The 15,148-nt window shown below is 37.8% G+C and overlaps 1 protein-coding gene across 3 annotated transcripts in view; it reads left to right on the plus strand.

The window, feature by feature from the left end:
- Positions 1-15,148, plus strand: part of mtbp (MDM2 binding protein) — a 75,957-nt gene that overhangs the window by 31,089 nt on the left and 29,720 nt on the right. The window contains exons 12-15 of one of the 3 annotated variants that reach the window (XM_060823032.1): positions 424-600; positions 6,259-6,372; positions 9,744-9,908; positions 13,859-13,952. In XM_060823032.1, coding sequence (XP_060679015.1) covers positions 424-600; positions 6,259-6,372; positions 9,744-9,908; positions 13,859-13,952 — 550 coding nt within the window. The remainder of the gene's footprint in view (positions 1-423; positions 601-6,258; positions 6,373-9,743; positions 9,909-13,858; positions 13,953-15,148) is intronic. The other 2 variants (XM_060823036.1, XM_060823039.1) reach the window with 2 other exon arrangements.

A 15,148-nucleotide genomic window follows, 5' to 3' on the forward strand; every position in this document is an offset into this window, starting at 1 on the left:
AAGTCAAACTGCATTCTAGATTTCAGGTTGATGCATTGTTAATTTAGCCATATGCATTTGTTATTTTAATTGTATTTTGCAATATTTTCCCCTAATTTTATATGGATGCTGTACAAATGAAAAATTCACTTCTCTTTATAAGTAGTCAGCATTCCTTGTGAATGGATATTCTAAATATTTCATCTAGTTCTAATGGTGGTGGCTGGCTTAAAGTCTATAAATTGGGAAACTTGCATTAATAAAAACAACCTGTCATTTCTAGCATAAAGCTTGCTGGATCATTCTTTCTCCCTGCAAATCAGAGTTCACAATATTAACCTTGTGCTTCATCTTTTGTAATATAACGCAATCTTACTGTGTTATTAATGACAGCTTTTTTTTGTAATTTTAAACTTTGTACTTCAGTCTATTGATTGTTTCCAGTTCCAGAGATTGAAATGAAAGGAGAGGTTTGCAGCTACTACCTGATGGTTCAAAGCAATTGTCGAGGTGGATGTAAGGCAATCCTGATTCATTCAGCCAATCAGATTAATGGAGCAGCAGCTATCGCCATCGTGAATGGGATCCTGGAAGAAAGACTTGAAGACAAAGAAGGTGAAGGTGATGCATTAGCCAAATGATTTCCTTTTGAATAATAAATGTGAGAACTCAAAAATAATGAGACTTGATATTATGTGCTTTAAACATACTGAACATATCCTCCTCTTTAGCATACCTGCCTCAAAGAGAGGCAGAAAGAGGGGAGGGTGGGCAAAGGCAGCGGAAGGAGGGAAAGGTGTGCAGTTCAGAGGAGGAGAGTGGGTAAGGTAGGAGGAGAGTGGAGTGGAGTGGAGTGGAGTGGAGAGGATAGGTATGGAGGCAGGAGTGGGGAGCAGGTTGTGAGTGCAGGGTGGCTGGGACGATGGGGGAGAAGTGGCAGGAATGATAGGAGGAAAGTGAGGGTGGGAGGAATGAGATGGCGGAGGGGTAGTTGGAGCAAGGGTCTAAGGAGGGGAAAGGATGCACGGTCAGAATAATTAACATTTGGAATGTGTTTTCCTTGACTGCTGGATACAGATTTTCAGTAGTGCTCAAAAGTAAATTGGATAAATACTTGGGGGAAAAAAAAATGAATTATTTGGTAGAGAAGGGCACTGTTGTGACTGACTGGGTTTCCCTTTGAACAAACAAGCACAATTCTGATGAGCTAAAAGATTTCCTTCATATTACAAACACCCTCAACAGAAATGTTGACGTTCAAAAGGGACGGGTGTGCATAAGGTGCCGTGAACACATGAGAAGTTCCAGTGCCCATGATGTCCTTCCCCGTGGAGAAGCCCAGGATTCACTGACAGCACATTTTGGATTTTAATGTTTAACTATTTAACAATCTGTACAGTCACCTGAATTTCTTGTCATATGTTTGAGGGTAATTACAACAAACACTGACCATTTTACCATCACCTATAAATGCAAAACCTGAACCATTATATATCCTATCCCAGTTAGTTCTGTGCATTAACATGCAAAGAAAGGGTCATATGATTTATTGTCATATATGGGCTATGGGTGTCACTGACTAGGCCAGTATTTATTGCCAATCCCAAATTGCCCAGACGTTGATGGTGATTTCTTGAACTATTAAATATCTGAGGTCATTGAAATTGGACTGCCTGTGTCTTGAAGTTTTAAGGTGAAACACATTTTTGAGGAAAGTGCCTGCCTAGAATTGGCAATTGCAGAAGTGAATATATCTTATTCTTTTTGTGTGCTTTCTGCCATCAAGATTTGAACACTTCTGATTTATGTCCTATTTGAATTCCAATTTATACAAGTAAAGCCACTTTTTACTCCAAGGTAAACCAAGTGCTGGTTTTTGTGGTTAGTTTATGATAAAATGTAATTATTTAGGGAGTAGCTTGAAGTTCACTTCCTCTGCACACTTCACTGAATTCATTCTTACTTTTGAATTGCATGCTGACCATAATCCCAAACTAAACTAACCCTATCTGCCTGCGCTTAGCCCATATCCCTCAATCTTTTTTACTCATATATTTATACAAATGTCTTTTAAGCGTTGTAATTGTGCTCACATCCCACACTTCCTCTGGAAGTTCATTCCACACACTAGCCCTCCTTTGTATTTTAAAAAAAAACCTTGCCTCTTGTTCTTTTTAAATTTTTCTCCTCACCTTAAAAATATGCACCCGGACTTGAAGTCCCCCAAAAGACACCTGCCATTCACCTTACCTATACCCTTAATGATTTTATAAACCCCTATAAGGCCATCCCTCAAACTCCTATGCTCCCTTGAAGAAAGTCCCAGTCTTTCCCTATAATTGAAACCTTCCATTTCTGGTAACGCCCTGCTAAATATTTTCTGAGGAGAAAATGCTGGAGATTAGAGCTGAAAATGTGTTGCTGGAAAAGCGCAGCAGGTCAGGTAGCATCCAAGGAGCAGGAGAATCGACGTTTCGGGCATGATTCCTGAAAAAGGGCTCATGCCCGAAATGTCGATTCTCCTGCTCCTTGGATGCTGCCTAAGTCTTTTCTGAACCCTCTCCAGCTTGGTAATATCCTTCTTGTAACTGGGTGACCAGAACTGAACACAGTACTGCAGAAGAGGCCTCATCAACACCTATACGACCTCAACATGACTCCCCAACTCCTGTACTCAATGGTCTGAGCAATGAAGGCAAGCATGCTAAAAGCCTTTTTAAACTGCCCTGTCCACATTTAATGCAAACTTCAAAGAATTATGTACCTATACCCCTAGGTCTCTATTCTACAACACTACCCAAAGTCCTAGTTTTAATTGTACAAGTCCTGCCCTTGTTTTTTTTTACCAAAATGCAATACTTCGCTTTTATCCAAATTAAACCCCATCTATCACTCCTCATCCCGTTGATCCAATTAATCAAGATCACTTTGTAATCTTAGATAACCTTCTCCACTATTCACTATACTACCAATTTTGGTGTCATCCATAAACTTATTAACCATGCCTTCTATATTTTCATCTAAACCATTTATATAAATGACAAACAAAAGCAGACCTAGCATCAATCCCTGTGGAACACTGCTGGTAACGGGTCTCCAGGTTGAAAACAACCCTCTACTACCACTTTGTTTCCTGCAGTTAAGCCAGTTTTATATCCAACCGGCAAGCTCACCCTAAATCCCATGTGATCTCACTTTATTAATTAGTCTACCATGTGGGACCTTGGCAAGGACTTTACTAAAGTCCAGGTAAACAATGTCTACTGCTCTGCCCTCATCAATGTTTTTGGTTACTTCCTCAAATCAAGTTTGTGAGATATAATATTCCTCACCAAAAAAAACCCGTGCTGACTATCCCTGATCATTCCTGCTTCTCCAAATATATGTAAATTCTATCTTTCAAAATCACCTCCAACAAATTACCCACTACCAAAGTCAGATTCTCAGATCTATATTCCCAGGCTTCTCCTTGCATCCCATTTTAACCAAGGCACAATATTAGCCACTTCGTCATTCGGCACCTCACCCATGGTTATAAATGATACAAATGTTTCTGAAAGGGCTCCCACAATTTCCTCCCTAACTTACCACAGTGACCTGGGATACACTAGATCAGGTCCCAGAGATTTTTCCAACTTTATACTTTCCGAGACCTCCAGCACATCCTCTTCTGTAATGTGAACTGTTTTCAAAACATCAGTCTTTATGGTTTATTTATATCTGCATTTGACCAATCTGGAATAGTAATGATTTAAGCGCTAGAGACCACCATTTTGGTCTTGCTCCTCATTAGTAAATTGTTGGAGCAGCAGCAAACCTTTTCAGTGCTGTGCTAATCTGTTTCATACATAATTCTCATATAATGTGTATAGTGTTGACTGACTGGCTTCCCACTGGTTGGCATTTTGCTAAACCTATTAGTTCATGCTTTTGTATTTTCATTTATAGACTACAGTCCAAGATTACAAAGGATTTACGTACAGCTGAATGGGAACACGATTGGATTATAATAGACGAGTAAATTAATAGTTACTTGGAAAGCTTCCATGCTAACAAAATATCAAATGACGCATGTGTATTGGCTACTGAAAAGACTGTGCTTATTGGATTTGTAGAGTGCTGAATCATTAGATACCCTAACATTGTTTCAGAATCAGTGAGATGAGAATTGTGAAGGGAGTTTCTTTTGCTTCGCAACACTTCAGGCAAAATAACACTTGTCAGCTTTTTGCCCATGATAATGATTTACAGTTAGTATATATTTGTAAAACTTCCTATTCAGTCTCTTTTCTTAACATGCTGCATTCACTCTTCAATGGTTGCCCACTTCCAGAGGCTTTGTCCCCACAGATTCTCTTTCACTCCATTTTTCATTGTGAGATTGGGTACTGAGTGTTATTTGATCATAGAGATTGTTATAGTTGAAATTGATCTTCACCTCACTGGGCATCCTTAATTTATATTTATGGATAGCAATTTAGAACATTTACCCAGGGCATTTCTTTTCACCTCTACCTCGTCTGAGGTCAGTGGGTCATCTTCAGTGACCCCATTACCAACTTTTGCTAGATCAATATTTCATACAGTTGAAGCACATTTCAGTGGTTCATCATGAATACTTTGAAACCAGAGGAGGTTTTCTTGGAGGGGGGTTGGGTAGTTGATCTTTGTTCACAAATTTAAGTAATGGGTAAGATAATTGAATATGCTTCAATTTTAAACAAGTGTAGCACATTATTTACAGGATTAATGGTAGCATAGAATGATTTGAGAAAATTTGAATTGTGATCCCAGAAGGTCAGATAGCAAATAGTGTAATGAGCTTCTAGAAACCTTTGGTTTAACAAATTATTAGTTTATCAAATGAATATCAGCATTTAGAAGATCTTCAGGAAGTGACACAACTGGAAAATCAGATCAATGGAATCAAGAAAGATAGTAAAGAAAAAAACTTAAATTTTGACTCTGCAAATCCACAGAACTGTTCTTTGTAGAAAATTCAGCTAAATCCATAGTATCTTGAATGTTCTTAGTAGAAGCGTGGAACTTAAACATCATATGCTATTGTGCTTTTCACTGTAGCAGCAATGTTGTAGAAAATTAACATTCTGCATACATCAAGAAAGGGTGCACTTTGACCTGGAGTTTATCTTCCCTGCTTTGTAAAGTGCATTGCATGACTTTCAGATTTTTGAGATATGTTTACAGTAATGTACATTTGCAAGATGTAGCAAAAAGGAAGCTCATGGAATAAAATAAAATCCCTACAGTGTGGAAAGGACTTTTCATTTTTGGGATGTAGGCATGATTGGAAAATGTACCATGTATTGCCAACCTTCAGTTGCTTTTGAGAAAGTGGCAGTGAGCCACATTCTTGAACTGTTGTCATCCACGTGTTGATTAGATTAGATTCCCTACAGTGTGGAAACAGGCCCTTCGGCCCAACAAGTCCACACTGACCCTCCGAAGAGTAATCCGCCCAGACCCATTTCCCTCTGACTAATGTAGAAATGGGCAATTTAGCATGGCCAATTCACCTGACCTGCACATCTTTGGACTGTGGGAGGAAACCGGAGCACCCGGAGGAAACCCATACAGACGCAAGGAGAATGTGCAAACTCCACCTGGGAAATCGAACCTGGGACCCTGGCGCTGTGAGGCAGCAGTGCTAACCACTGAGCCACTGTGTCGCCCCACAGGTTTACCAAGTGATTGAGCACAAAACATTTTCTTTTTAATCACCTAAGTAATAAAGAAAATAGTGTAGATCTATACCAATACAGATTATAGTCATTCATGAGATGTGGGCTTCACTGTCTGGGCACCAGCATTTATTGTTCATTCCTTGAGAAGGTAAGCTGCCTTTTTGAACTGCTGTAGTCTATGTGCTATAGGTAGATCCACAGTGCTATTAGGGAGGGTGTTTTGACTTTAGAGTAAAATATAAAAACACCAGCTCTGGAATGATCACTGATCCAGTACAATTTTTAGTAAGCTCCTGTCACATGAAACCCCAAATTTCAAACCCCAATTTTCAAAATGTATATGGCAGCCATCAAACTGCTCAGAATAAATGAATCAAGAATGAAGTTTAAAGTAAATTTTAATGTGAGGGGTGTCCGTTTTAAATTAACTTCCGTGAGAGTGCTAATGTAATACTCACTTTGTTTCAGAAGCTAATTAAAATAAGTTAATTATCTCATGATAAAGGGCAAAAATACTGAAACAGAATGTGCTTCTGGCAGCTGCTGTGTGTACTAATCCATGTATCATCTGCAGAGTATGATGTTGCAGAGCTTCTTGGGGCAATGCCTTATCTTACTGAAGACCAGCTTGTAGACCGAGAGAAGAAACTGGCACAAGTTCAAACGCTTGCTTTACGAGAGTTTCTAAGTAAGTCTTGTAATGTATTGTACAACAGGTCTCTGAATTACCTGAAGACAGCTGTAACAAAATCTGCAAAGACATAATCTTGTATCTGTTGTTGATTCTAAAATGTGGGTTAGTGTTGGGCCCAGTCTTAAAATTGTGCAATGAAAAGGAGGACTTTCAGTCCCTTGTTCCTATGCTAGCTCCTTAGAAGAGATTTAATTAAACCCCTCTATTTTGTTCCCCCCATTATACCGCAATTTGTTTTCCAGTAGAAGTGTATATAAATTTCCCTTTTGATAAATACTAATAAATCTGCTTCCAGTATCCTTTCTGGCTGGTGCAATCCACATAATAATCATATGTAAATAAAAATCTCCTCAACCCTTTGGTTTGTTTATCAATTACCTTGAATCTCATGTGCTCTGGTTACTGACCCTCCTGCCAGAGGGAACAGTTTCTTTCATTTACTCTTTTTAAAATACTTCATTAAATTAAATTTAATTTAATTTCACTATTAAGTCTCCCTTACTGTCACTACTCTAAGGTAAATAATCTCAGCTTCCCCAGTGTCTCTCAATAACAATTCCCTAATCCATCATAATGTTATGAAAATTCATATCTCAGATTTGGGCACAATATTCTATCTGGCACCTGACCAATGATGTATAAAGATTTTTACATAAATTCTTTGCTTTTCAACCCTATACCTCTATTTGCAAAGCCTTACATAGGAGACTATTAGCTAGTTGAAGGAATGTGAATTGTTCAAATGGTTAGGAGAGGCTTAGATGTTGTGGTTCTGTTCGCCGAGCGGGGAATTTGTGTTGCAGACGTTTCGTCCCCTGTCTAGGTGACATCCTCAGTGCTTGGGAGCCTCCTGTGAAGCGCTTCTGTGATGTTTGCTCCGGCAACTATAATGGTTTGAATTTGCCGCTTCCGGTTGTCAGTTCCAGCTGTCCGTTGCAGTGGTCGGTATATTGGGTCCAGGTCGATGTGCTTATTGATTGAATCTGTGGATGAGTGCCATGCCTCTACGAATTCCCTGGCTGTTCTCTGTTTGGCTTGTCCTATAATAGTAGTGTTGTCCCAGTCGAACTCATGTTGCTTGTCATCTGCATGTGTGGCTACAAAGGATAGCTGGTCGTGTCGTTTTGTGGCTAGTTGGTGTTCATGGATGCGGATCATTAGCTGTCTTTCTGTCTGTCCTATGTAGTGTTTTGTGCAGTCCTTGCATGGGATTTTGTACACTACATTGGTTTTGCTCATGCTGGGTATCGGGTTCTTCGTTCTGGTGAGTTGTTGTCTGAGAGTGGCTGTTGGTTTGCGTGCTGTTATGAGTCCTAATGGTCGTAGTAGTCTGGCAGTCAGTTTGGAAGTGCTCTTGATGTATGATAGTGTGGCTAGTCCTTTGGGTTGCGGCCTGTCCTTGTTCCGTTGTCTTTCCCTTCGGCATCTGTTGATGAAATTGCGCGAGTATCTGTTTTTGGCGAATACATTGTATAGGTGTCCTTCTTCCTCTTTTTGCAGTTCTGGTGTACTGCAGTGTGTTGTGGCTCTTTTGAATAGTGTCTTGATGCAGCTTCTTTTGTGTGTGTTGGGGTAGTTGCTTTCATAGTTCAGGACTTGGTCTGTGTGTGTGTGGCTTTCCTGTATACCTTTGTGGTGAATTCTCTGGACCATCATGTCCAGGAATGGGAGTTGGTTGTCCTTTTCTTCCTGTCTCGTGAATCGGATTCCTGTGAGTGTGGCGTTGATGATCTGGTGTATGTTCTCTATTTCTGTGTTTTTAATGATTACAAAGGTGTCATCCACATATCTGACCCAGAGTTTGGGTTGAATTTGCGATAAGACTGTTTGTTCTAGCCACGATGCTGCCCTAAAACTGGGAACATTGGCAGTCCATGAACATTGACCACTACATTTGAGTGATCAGAGATGTTTTTAGATTAATCAAAAAGCCGAATGAAATGCTAGAAATTAGAACCAGAAGTTAGAACATAAAAGAGAAAGATGATTTCCTTATGGTAAAACATAGCCCTGGTTAGATCACATCTACTGATCTGTGTGCTGTTCTGGATACTGCACCTTCGAAGGGATCTGTTAGAATTGGAAAGGTTGCAGTGCAGGTTCACCAAATTCTTATTTAGGGTCTAAGTCTGAGACTATGAGGAAACTATACATAAAACAGGCTGGAAATTGATATTGTAGTGAAAATGAATTTCCAGTGCTTAACTTTCATCAGTTGACTTTATCTAAAACTTTCATGCACTGAAAATGTTTATTCAAAAGAAGACGACCCTGCTGACCTCAAATGGCAGCTGTGACCATGCGACAAGCCCAGGTGACCCACAAGAAATATATCATAACAAGCTTCCTTGAAACTATCATGTTAATTAAGAAGCACTGAAACTTGATCAGACATTTTCATCTGTTTTTGTGTTTTGCATGATGATCTTACATACTGAAGGTCAAAGGTTACATGGGGAATATTCTGGGAATATGCTCTCAAAAAGCTAATTTTGTGTTTGTGGAATGTTACTTTTCCAATTGCAAAAATTGAAAAGTTCAACGTAAAAATTTGTTTCTTTGTTTTGGCATCTCACTCAATCCAATCATCATCATTTATGTTGTTAACCAACATTTTAAGTTAAACTAAAGATTTTAAACTTGCTCATTTGCTATCTATGTGAATGCTTCAGTGTGATTGGCTGATTACCTGCCTGCTAATATTCACTGCTTCATACTTGGTGCCAGATGTAAACTTCCAATGGTAATGGAAAATCCATGCCAACTATTGCTATTATCTTCATGGGCAACTCTTTAGATGGCACTGTTGAGCATCTTGCATCACTGCTGACCACAAAATATAGGCCATTAACACTGTAAAATTTTACATCATCATCATTAGAAATCACAATAGATTATATATGTCATTGCTTTCAACAATTATAGGATTGAATATGATTTAAATATATCTAGATATTATTAACCTTTGAGTTTTGTTTGTAATATCCATTATTTTTTGGGCATATTTCAAATGTTTTATTTAATTCAGTGCATCTTTGTTAAATGTCATGAAACTGCTACGACTGATGCAGTGTGACTTAAAGATTACTAGGCACCATAATATTGCACTGCTGGGACATGGATTGTCATCCCCTCCAAAGGTTCTTGATTAACCATGGACTATTGTGGGTAAACTGCATTACAATTCTTTTTCATTTGGTCATTGCATTTGATGGGATAATTGTTTGTAACTCCAACCCACAAAAAGTAGATAAGAAGCTTTGCTTTTCATTAGCAAATTCAGTGTGGTTTGAAAATGGTGAATATTTTATTTATCTTGTTTTTCTATTTCTATAATATAGTTACCCTTTGCTTTATTTATACAGAAAGCAGGCAGATAAGTAAAATGCCCTTGTTGATTCCAATTAATGAATTAAAGGCATTGTTGACATTGGTGCGAGAACAGTACTTTGGGCAATATGACAGGAATCTGCCAAGCAATATTTTGGGCAATGTATGTCTGAGACCAGAGGAAGCTATTAAACGTATTGGTGAGTTTTATATATTACGTAAAAATTCAGCATTTTTAAACAAAATTCTCTCTGTATAATGACTCAGTGTTATTTCTGAGAGCTTTGAATTGCACAAATAATTAAATGTCTGATGCCTCCTTTTCCATTGTTGATTGATTTTTACTGCTTAAAATGCCATTTAAATATGTATATGATATGAATCTTTAAAACAAGCTGCAATTAATTGAGTTGAGTAAGGATTAACTTGACAGAAGAGAATGAAAGAAATAAAGTTAATGGGAGATGCCTGCTTTTGATGATGTGAAATACAGTACCTAGACCACTTAGGCCCAGAGTTCAGCAATGTACAAGGAATTCTAAATGATCAAACAATTGGCAGCTTTCAGCTTCGGGGGATTTGTGTACAATTAAGGCTGATGTTAATGAGGAAAAATAGAGAGAATGAGAAAGGAACAGAGCTTCACAAAGCTAGACTTAGCCATTTTACCGGTGAATGGAAGCAATTTGTTTTTCAAGAGGATTTTGAATGAAAGAGTCAAACCTAGCAAGAATAATTTTTCTTTTTTTTCTTTGTGGGATGTTGGCAGCAGTGGCAGGGCTTGCATTTAGTAGCCATGCTTAGTTGCAATTTGCTAACTAAACAAGGACAAAAAGGAAATCTAAAAGTACATTTTTAAATTAGAAGTAGTGACTGAAGTAGATATAAAATGCAATTGAGGAACAGTAAAACAATGAATTGGAAGTGAAAGGAAAAAAGAAAAACAAATTTGGAACATATCAGGGGCAACAACTATGATTACAATCAAGTTACCCTTTTAAGAGAGGGTAGACTGGTCACCTGAGGGGCAAGAAGAATGGAAAAGAATTATGTGGTACTTAAGTTTTGAGAGTTTCAATGTATTTCACATCAATCAAGAAATCACAACACATCACATTCTTAAGTTCAGTAATAAGCAGTTTAATATAGCAGGCTAATTGTAAAGGACAGTGATGGCTGGCGTCTCTGGAACACAATGCAAATGTAGTTTTACATTTGCCAAGTTTTACCTGAATTGTATATTATTGCCCGTTATAATGCAGCTGACAACACTCATTGAATTTTCAACATTTTCAAATCTTTGATATTCTTATCCCTTACCTTCAATAAATATTGCTACGAAAAATATATGTCTGAGAAAAACTGCTGAATAGCAAAACTTAAGCATTTGGAGTTACTTGCTGATAATACAGTTTTGCTAGATGGCAGTGGTTATTCTTATTAAGGCCTGGAGTGTAAATTAATTTTGTCAACTGACAGTGGCTAGACAATTTAAACAATAAGCTGCTGCCAAATTCTAAACAGTTACTGTGAAAATATGCCTTCTATGCCGACAGAAGGATCATCTGAAATAAAAGTTGTCTCATTAAAATTGATTTTCGATAGAGTTTTGACAGTTTACTGTTTTTACTTTTCCTCCTCCTTTCCAGTTCTAATATTAACATTTTGACATTTAATTTAAGAGGTCTGCCAGGATACATAATTGCCTTTACAACAAAATGTAGTCAACATCAGTTGTGCTTGTTAAAATACAACTGCTTTCAACCAAGCTAGAAAGTACTGGTTGTAAAATTCATATAATTACTAACAGTTTTTAGTTTTAGTTTGATAGTTAGGTCATTTGTTTCAAATTCAACTGGAAATATTTGTTTTAACTGCTCATTTAATTCAAGCAATGCTGGAAAGATAACAGATCCACTAAAAACAGAGCCTAGATATCAGTGCAGGTTGCCTGTAGTAAGATATCACTTGCTTAACATGGAAGGAAAAATATATAACAAATTCCTTGTCAGCAGGAATCGGAAATAATATAAGGACAGACTTCAGGAAGATTGAAGAGCTAGGTTTTAGAAAGAGAAACAACTAAGTAGCAACAAAGACTTTAGTTAGCAAGTTTCAGTGAGCAGAAACTTGATGACCAAAGACAAGTAGTTGGGACTGGAGTGGATGAGATGTACGGTGATGGTATTCCAAAGAGCAGGATTTCAAGCTGGAATGTACAGCTTGAAAAGTCTATAGAGATAGAGTGGATGAAGCTATAGAGAGATGTGTTTTTGAGGGCTAAGATTTTGAAATAATAGAAACAGCAGAATTTCTTGAAATTCATTAATGATTTTGTTTTATAGGAAAAGCAAACTAATCTCTAGCATAATTTGCAGGGCATCATTCAGGCTGATGTCAAGTTGTATCTCCTGTCATTGCTTTGAAATTCTCAACATTGGCATCATTGGAACAATCCTGAGACAAAGCAAAATGCAGTAGATACTGGATATATGATTCTGATAAAGGACATTGACCTGACATGTGAACTCCATTTTTCTCTCTCCACAGATGCTTATAGACCTGTTGAGTATTTCTCTTTTCATTAGAGGTGCCAAACTGTCAATGTCAAATTGACAAAATAAAATAGCACAGATAGTTGAAATCTGATATAAAAACCGACAATTCTGGAAAACAAATTGTGAAGTGAGAAACGAAGTTAGGAGCCACGATGAAATAGCCTTTCAAAATAAGGCCATAAAATATAAGAGCAAATAGGCCTTTCAACTCGTTGAATGACAGAGCAGACTCAATGATCTCACGACTGATCTGATTGCTCTCAATTCCAAACTCCTTCCTTTTCCCCCATAACGCTTGATTCCCTTACATCTCTGTCTTGAATATACTTGATGACCCAGTCTCGACCTGAAAGAATTTCGCAATTTAACACCCTGAGAGAAGACATTCCTCCTCATCTTTGTCTTAAATGTGTAATTATTTACTTTGAGACTATACTGTTGGGTTCTAGACTTTCCCCAAGGGGTAACAACCTTTCTGCATCTATCCTGCCCAGTCTCCTCAGAATCTATAATGTTTCAATGAGGTTGCCTTTCATTCTTCTAAATTCCAGTAAGTACAGTTACTTCCTACTTCATCTGTCTCCTTGAGATCATCTGTCTGTACCCAATGTTCTTCCATTGGGTTCTTGTCCGATTTAAAGATGAAGAGCAAGTTCCTGTGGTTGGTGGCCCAATTGGATGCAGGTCAACACCACCAAGAGGAGCAGAGAATGCTGCTCAGGCAGCAAATAAAGTGAGAGGATGCCTCAGAACTGTGTGGGGAAATCCTGAGGATTGAAGCTAGGAGCACTTTCTGATGAAATCCCCTCTTGAGTTTGTTTGGGTTATGGCTGTGGTTTTTCCTGCTTTTGGTCCCATAACCAATGGTCGCGTCTGCCTACCACTTGGGCGATGCTGCCTCTGATGACCCATTGGGCTTAGTATCTAGTGGGGAATTGCTCTACTGTGGGCAAGCTCTCCCCATCCATCACTTACCCTCATAAATTTTCATTGATTACTGCTCACTGCTGCCAATTGGGCAGCTGCTTTCATTGCTAACCTACATCTAAATTGATGATGTGAGGGCTCATGTGGCACAGTACTGGTGCCCCTATCCCTAGGCCCAAGATGTCTGGGTTCAAGTCCCACCTGCTCCAGAGGTGTATAATAACATCGCTGAACAGGTTGATTAGAAAAATAGGTTAAATTTTTAAAAAGATCACATGGAGATTAGAATGTATTCTGTAAATTTCACCCTCCATTTATCTTTTAATTCTTTCAATAATTGTGGATTCTCCGTTTCATAATTGCTGTTGACAAGGTGGTTATGAGTCATTTTGTCGAACTGTTGCATCCATCTGGTAGTCTCAGAAGTTTCCCCCAATTGTTCAGGTCAATGATTTTTCATTAGATGTAAACTGGTGGGTTTTTTTTAAAAGTCCTATAGATTCCTGCTGAAAACGCTTTTCCTGTGAAATCGTAAGGGAAATGCTTGAACCAGATGTACTCTAATAGCCTTTTCTTCCCCTTTAAATACAATGTGCACACATCTGTTTGTTTGAAAGAAAATTATTCATCTGTGGATATTTTATTTTAAACTTCTGTCTATCTAGAAACTGACAGCTCAACCCTGAGTCCATCACAGTGGCCTGAGAGAAGTGTTCTTGAACACTATGAAAATCTTGAAAGAATTAGACAGAAGTCCAGGTGAAATATGTTTTTTATACTTATTATTTCATTTGAAAGGTGCCAGCTTTTTCCAAGGATTTGGATTTTAAAATGAGAATACACAATACTCGTTTATGGCTGTCTACAATTCTCCTATTAATTAATTATTTGGCAATGTTGGAATTAATCAGTCATAACAGTTTTTGAGCAGTCTTGCAGATACCGAGATTGTATGTTGCTTTTTGCTGCTGTTTAAACTTGAATTCAATAGATGACATATAATGCTGTGATCAAAAATTGCGCTTGAAGATCATTCTGAAATCCAGCATTAACAAAGAATGATATAGTTTATGTAGCACATGTATATTCGCAAAGTAAATCACTTTGACTTGTTATGAATGTGGATTTGCCACCAATACTTTAATTGGATCAGTGTTCTCAGTTGCTCCCCTTAGCAGTATTTTCTAAGTTAACTGTCTTAGGTTTATCTCTTCAATAGCATAACCTTTTCTATCCTTCATGGGATATGGATGTTGCTCGGTGAGCATTTATTTCCCATTCCTAATTGCTTTGTCACAAATTGGCTTGCTTAGACATTTAGTAAAGAATCGACCACTTTGCTGTGGATGTGAAGACACATATAGGCCAGATCAAGTCAAGATGGTGAATTTGTTTCTCTAAAGGACTTTAATGAGCTTGTTGAGTTTTTTTTACAATGATCAACAATAATTGCACAGTTGCCATTAAACTAGCTTTTCATTCTAAATTTTATTGAATTCAAATTTCACCATCTGCTATGATGAGACTCAGAACTTTAGCCTGAGGGTCTGGAATACTAGTCCAGGTGGCATAACCAATGATCAAAATTCCGTTCAGTTAAAACAGAACATCTTTTACTTCTATACTTGTATTCTCTTAAAATAAAACAAAGAAACTTTCCTAATCACTTATTGCATCTGCATGTTCCTTTTAATGATTTATTGATGACAGAACATACTTCTCTTTGTTTCCCTCTAACCTTTTATCATTTAATGAATACTCTGCATATTTGTTCCACCTTTTATTTTTCTACATTATATTCCATTTACCACATTCACTAAATCTGTCCAAATCCTCTTGAAGCTGCTTTATATCCCCTTCACAGCCCACATTCTCATCTAGTTTTTGTGCTATCCATGAACTTGTAACTATTACATTTGGTCTTCACATCTAAATCAGACACACATTTTAGAACA

The sequence above is a fragment of the Hemiscyllium ocellatum genome, chromosome 4, assembly GCF_020745735.1.
Source record: "Hemiscyllium ocellatum isolate sHemOce1 chromosome 4, sHemOce1.pat.X.cur, whole genome shotgun sequence".
NCBI lineage: Eukaryota > Metazoa > Chordata > Chondrichthyes > Orectolobiformes > Hemiscylliidae > Hemiscyllium > Hemiscyllium ocellatum.